The 6,529-nt window shown below is 44.4% G+C and overlaps 1 protein-coding gene across 1 annotated transcript; it reads left to right on the top strand.

Annotated features, from left to right (window-relative positions):
* Positions 1–618: 618 nt before the first annotated feature.
* On the top strand, positions 619–4,556 carry hp (haptoglobin). The gene is made up of 4 exons (XM_063187888.1): positions 619–687; positions 975–1,060; positions 2,279–2,550; positions 3,830–4,556. Exons 1-4 carry the CDS (start codon positions 680–682, stop codon positions 4,394–4,396), a joined length of 933 nt encoding a protein of 310 aa, XP_063043958.1. The 5' UTR covers positions 619–679; the 3' UTR covers positions 4,397–4,556.
* The last annotated feature ends 1,973 nt before the right edge of the window (positions 4,557–6,529 follow it).

Raw genomic sequence — 6,529 nt, 5'->3', positions numbered from 1 at the left:
AGTAAACAAGTGAAGTCAGGACTCTTGGAACCAATGTAGAGGTGTTGCACAAGATCAGTATTTCCCGTCTTCAATTTATTGTAAACTGGCAGCCCTGACCTACGTATTTACCCCTCACAGGTTGACCTTTCCCTGTTTCAACCTGGTAAAAAAAACAGGTCATAAATTTAAATGTTGCTTTAAAGGGAACTTAGTGTGACGGCCAATTCAGCAGTTCTTACCTCTCACCTCTGTTCCTTCCCTGTTTGTTGTGACAGGGCACTCTCAACGACTGTCATGAAATAGTCACTTTTTTTGCAAGTAACGACAAGAAATGACATTTGTATAGGTGCAAATGGATTTAGTTGGACAGTGCTGTATCAAACAGTCTCATACAAGTAAATCTGCTGGTTTCAGCTTAAATGAAACACATTTTTGGCTCTATCTCTTCTCTCTGTTCCTCCCGCCTCTCTTCCATTACCTCTGGCACGCTCACACTGAGTTTGGGCAACTCCAGCAGTACAAGTCCTGGCACAGACAGACGTGCAGACTTTCCCAGATGACAACAGTCAGAGGAATTCTGAAAAAAAGAGTAAACAATCACCGAGTATAAAATGTCACATGTTGCACAAAGCACACACACACAGCAAATCCAAAGGATAGGATCTGAGACCTGTCTACTCTCTACAAAACATCCATCATGGTTTGGTATGTATGTATTTTCTGGGTTTTCCTTCACCCTTTAAGAGTGTACCGTCACACCGGTGTGACAGGAATGTTCGGGCAGTGAAAGTTCTATAGAATTCTGGGCGCCATACAATCAAATTTGGAATTTTAGAATCTTGCATTGTTATAGAACACATTCTTTTTATAGAATGTTCAAAAACCCTCAGATAAACCTGCTCCGAATGAAGAACTGAAGAAGGGGGAAGCTTCTCCTCTGATCTTGTTTTAACTCTGGGTGGGTGGTTGTGCTTGCCTTGTGTGTCCTGCAGGATAGCCACTGCTACTCTGCTGGCTTTGTTAGCCTGCCTGCCAGACAGAGTCACCACGGCAACCCTGATGAAAGAGCAGCACTCAGGTAGGCAACAGTCGTGACACATTCATCGCTGGTTCAACCCCTCGGCAGAGCGGGGATATCTTTTTTGCCCGACTTAAAAAAAATAAAACAAGACAAAAAAAGAAGGGAAAAAAAGTAAGATACGAGGAAATGCCTTGAAACAGCTGCTATTATGAGAACTTGAAATGTCTGAATTTGATCAGAGCTCTCTCTCTCTCTCTCTCTCTCTCTCTCTCTCTCTCTCTCTCTCTCTCTCTCTCTCTCTCTCGCTCTCTGTTGAAAGAGGACAGAAGCAAAGATCTCACAAATCAAGGGGGCAGAGTTCTCTCTCTCTCTCTCTCTCTCTCTCTCTCTCTCTCTCTCTCTCTCTCTCTCTCTCTCTCTCTCTCTCTCTCTCTCTCTCTCTCTCTCTCTGTCTCTTTCTTGCTCTTGCAATGTGCTTCACTATTTCTTTTCTACTCATGTGATTGATATATTATTGATATATTGCCACTATGTAATTCTCACTCAGTGGGAATTCTCACTTTCTCCCACTGTAACGATGTGTTGGCATTATCATTCTAGGCTCATTGCATGCCTGTTGCCTAACATAGTAATTCAAAACCAGCGTTTTCTGTGTCAGTCACAGTGTCCTAATGGGGCCATTGAGATGGGGCACAGACTCATTAACAGCTTAGAGCGCTGTAATACGGAACAACTCAACCAGTGTCCTACAAGCCATGAAAAATCAAGAAAGTATATTAATGACCTTCTTCAGAGACCCTGACCGAGTTCCATTTTTCATCATTCAAAAAGTGATACATCCTGATACAAAACTCATTTTCCAGATGAAGCGCTACCAAAAAGACCCCTTATGATGCCATATTGTACACTAGAAGGTGCACAGTTGTTCTGCAATTGATCTTGTACTGCCTGTGTGTGTGACAAGCTTTGGTACAGCACTTTCATTTCTGTGTGTGTGTGTGTACAGTATTTTTCACTTGCACATTTTTGCCCCCCACAGCATAGCTTCCTATACATTATCTGAGACCTCTACATGTATTTCACCATCTGATCATCGCGAGCCTTCAAGGCATCTTTTTTACGCCACCTTTTGTCATTATTATTTTTTCTTATGTATTTCATATTTTTATTTTTGCACTTTTAAAGAGAGCTACTGCAGACAGATTCCTTGTATACGCACTGAAGTTTACTTTGCCAATAAAGCTCATGCCAATGCTGATTCTGGTTCCTCCTCAGTTCATGAGCGGCCTAAGAGGATGGTGGGAGGCCTCCTGGCCGACAGGGTGCCTTGGCAGGCGATGGTGTACCTGGGCGAGGGGGTGTTTGACGGGGGCTACGCCGGCGGAGCTCTGATCGCCGACCGCTGGGTGCTGACCGCCGGACGGAACCTCTTCATCCGCAGGAGCCGTAACGACACCAGGGGGAAAGAGCCTCTCGTTCCTAAAGTCTACCTGGGCGTCTCTCATCTCGCCAGGGCAGACGTCTCAAAAGAAGTGGCCGTGGAGAAGGTGAGGGCGTTTTAAAATACATTTTGAGTCAGACAGGAAAGTGAAGATGGAAACAGGAAGGTGTTGGTGGCGAGAGATGTGGAAGGGTTGGGAAATGATCTAGGTCAGATTCGAACCTGGGTCCCCATGGGCAACGTTGCTATACGCTGTACGTCATGTTCCCACGCTGCGCCACAACAGCCCCCAGAGCTAGGTATCCTTTCTTCTACAAGGAGTCACAGCTGACATGCAGAGGTGCTGCCACGGGGGGTTCTGAGGACGGTTGTAAAATACTGTCACTCACTGTCCTGAAAGCTATTAATATTACATTACAGTACTGTGTACTGTATTATAATGAGGTATTTTAATAGTATTTCTAATGTTTCATGGGGCCCAGGTTTTCTAACAGCACCCCTGCTGGCATGGGTCTCTGACAATCGTATCCATGGAAATATCTGAGAATTGTTCACTGTAGAAAAATGAAAGTCTTAATTTATTTATATGTAGTCTTTACTTATTAATGCAATGTACAGTATTCTAAAATCAATACAGCCTGAGGTTTTTGGTTTTTATTGTTTATCGGTCAAACAAGCAAAGACAGACAAAGACAAACAAATACTGTAAATGGAGAATCAGCATGTCAGAACAGGCAGTCCACCAATAATCCAGAATCCAGATGGAATCAGCAAACATGAACTTTCAGAGTGTGTTGACAGGATTTGCTGCAGAAGGTTTTAGTTTTCACAGGCTTTTACATTAGTGTTCAAGTCAATGTTAATGTTCGGTTGCTCTTACTACTTTGATGAGCTGGGTAATGAGTTCACTCCACATGACAACAGTAGGTGTTACCTGTACTGGTCATGAAATAGCCACGGCTGCGTAGCCCCTTAATACGTGCCGTACCTCCAGTGGCACGCTGTAATAGTCATTGAAATGTAACTACCATAGCACTACAATACTATGACACAACACAGGCCCTTTAGCAATGCACCACGACTTGGTCATTACCATACGGGTAACAACAAATTTATAAAGCCGCGTCTTAAGGGGTTAATTGGACATAAATGCAAACAAACAAACAAACAACAGTAGGTCTTCTGCAACAAGTCAACAAATGTTTTTTTTCCCCACAGTGCCCCTGTAGTCCAGGGCTGTCATTTTACTGGGGCTTTTGACGGCAATCACAGTGTCACCTCCACCACCCAACACAAAGCCCAGAGCAGCAGCCAGTCAATCACCATGTTCCTCTGTCCTGTGCCACATCCGTCATCATGTCCCCTCTTATCTCTGTGTCCCACAGGTATTCCTGCACCCGGCCTTTCAAAACACATCAGACTGGGACAACGACCTGGCCCTCATTCAGCTGAAGGAGCCTGTCGTGTTCAGCGAGTCCGTGTTTCCCATCCCGCTGCCCGAGCGAGAGGGTGACGACCTGGAGGAGACGCCGGGCACCCTGGGCATGGTGGCCGGCTGGGGCTGGGGCATCGACTTCACCCAGTCCAAGCTGCTCAAGTTCACCAAGCTGCCCGTGGTGTCTCACGAGACGTGCCGCTCCCACTACAAAGAGTCCCAACACACGCCGCTGGTGGACGACAACATGTTCTGCACCGGCCCGGGGCAGTACGAGGTCAACGTGTGCTTCTGGGACGCCGGCGGAGCTCTGGCCCTGATGCGGCCCGGTGGGGACAATGGGGTGTACGCGGCCGGCATCCTGTCCTACGACAAGGGCTGTGCCGTGGAGCCCTACGCGGTGTACACCAAGGTGTCGGCCTACCTGCCCTGGATCCGAGAGGTCATGAGGGGGGATAAAGACTACTCTAACGCACGCTCCTCTCTCATGGCCCACATGCTGCAACGCCTGGTTTAGATAGCGTGTATTTTTTTCCCATCAGCTTGAGCGCATTATCTACGTATATCTACTATGTGCATTTTTTTTCGTAATACAGCATTTTTTTTACTCTCAGAAGTGATATTGATAATATTCTGTACTGGACAATTTTGTGAAATAAAAAGGACTGCTACAAATATGTGTGATCTGAATTATTGATGACTTTTGTTAGCCTAGCACAGCCAGACCCGTCGCTAGGGGCGTCTAGATTTCTAGGCTAGACTTTTGTACAAATGTTATAAATAATTAGATTATTATTTCACAGGAGTAAAAATAACATTATCAATCTATTTCGGAGAAGGCTATGGACTGATCATTTGAACAATATTCATAGTCATGTATGGTCTAAATGAAAATGCCATGTAGGCTCTACTTCAGGAAGAAGCCAATATGTATACTTCTAACATGTCAATGAGCATAGGCGTGCACAGATAGACACGTGGTGTTGCTTGGGCAACACCAAGTTGCCTTTAACAGACAAAAGTGCCCTTTTGAAAGTTCGGTTTTTATTTTTATTTTTAATTATTTTATTCCTTAAATGTAGGGTTAACGCTGTATTCGATGTTCCCATCATCATTTAGACATAATTGTCAATTAAAATCGCGTGATAATAATTCCCCAAAATGCCTCATGCCCCCTCCAACGGCACACATCGCTGCCTTTGTCAACGTGAGCGCGCTTGAACTGACAGATTCGGAAGCGCGTTGCAGAGGCAGCAGTGTGGCGGGCAGCCCCACATGCCGTTCTCCCCTCCAGCCAGGTAACAGTCAATAGCATATTTATGATGTTGAAAGTTGCGTGTGACTTTGGAAGTGATCTAAAGAGAGCCCTGCCTTTCATAATGAGACTTTGCAAATTGTGCATTTAGGCCCTATCAAATCTACCGCAGAAGAGGTAGAATGTCAACAATTAACACGTAAAACATTATATCAGCTTAATGAATCCAGAAGTTGCTCGAACAGTTTCAGGTCTAAAGATTAACAGAATGTTTGGGAAACAGCAAGAGGATTCATGTAGCCTATGTTTGGGAAACGTTGGCCTCCTGATGAACTAGGCCTATGCAACGCACCAAATCACATTTGTGTCAGACGGCATGGAACAGAACAGCGGTCACGGCCAGGGAGGAAAAAAAGGTTGTGCGTAAATTCGGGTGCACACAGCAATGTCTTATGTGGGGGGAAACATGTAGGCTATAGAGGATTGTGCTTGACACCTCCAGAAAAGTGTAGCCTACACGGATAAAACCTCCGACCCAAAGTAGCGGTTTTCACTCACAATACCCAGTAATAGACTGAATCCTTTTGACAACGTCTTGAAATGAGAGTTAAGCTTTAATATTCGTTTTAACAGTTTGGAAACACACATGGACTAATTAAAATCGGTACTAATGGAGGAAAAATGACCGGAGATGCAGAGTTTTCCAAGTAAGGAATCTGTTAGAATGAATCGGTTACTGATCACTGCGCTGGAGACACGCATTTAAAGCGACAGTACACTTTTTAGTCCATGCGGTAAATGATGCACTTGACATGGTAGTCTAATTATTTTAACTTTCCAACATAGTATTCCTCCTTTTAAAAAAAAATAAATGTTTTGTTTAGCGTACTGTAGCATGTTCATTAAAATGTGATTTTTTTTTAAAAAAAAATCACCGAACCGTTATTGCAGCCGCCAGTTCCACATGCCCCCCACCATCACCCCAGGACCTGCCCCCCAAAATGTCTGTGCACGCCAGTGTCAATGAAACATTCAGTGCACCATTCTGCGTATGATTGGCTACACACACGTAGCTGGGTGCTTTATTGTTTCCTCATTATATACTTCACTGACTTTGTGTTTAATCAACTACAGGGTGAAGCTTTCACATCTTGTGGTCTGTTTTGCAGTGAATCCCCATTACTCTGATGTGCAAAACTGATGAGCTCTACTGATGATCAGACTTCAACTTGCATTAGTTGCTCAATCAGATGCTTTCCCTCACAAATAACATGATTTAAACACACAGGTGTGCACAGATAGGGCCGAGGTGCCCCTTTGCCCTACAGGACAAAAAAAAACTCTTTTTGAAAGTTCTTTTTAAAAGGTTTTTTTTGTCACAATGTACTGTGGTCC

Source organism: Engraulis encrasicolus, chromosome 22 (genome assembly GCF_034702125.1).
Source record: "Engraulis encrasicolus isolate BLACKSEA-1 chromosome 22, IST_EnEncr_1.0, whole genome shotgun sequence".
NCBI classification, from domain to species: domain Eukaryota; kingdom Metazoa; phylum Chordata; class Actinopteri; order Clupeiformes; family Engraulidae; genus Engraulis; species Engraulis encrasicolus.
Note: the sequence above shows the minus strand (reverse complement) of the source record. Positions and strands in the feature narration are given on the sequence as shown.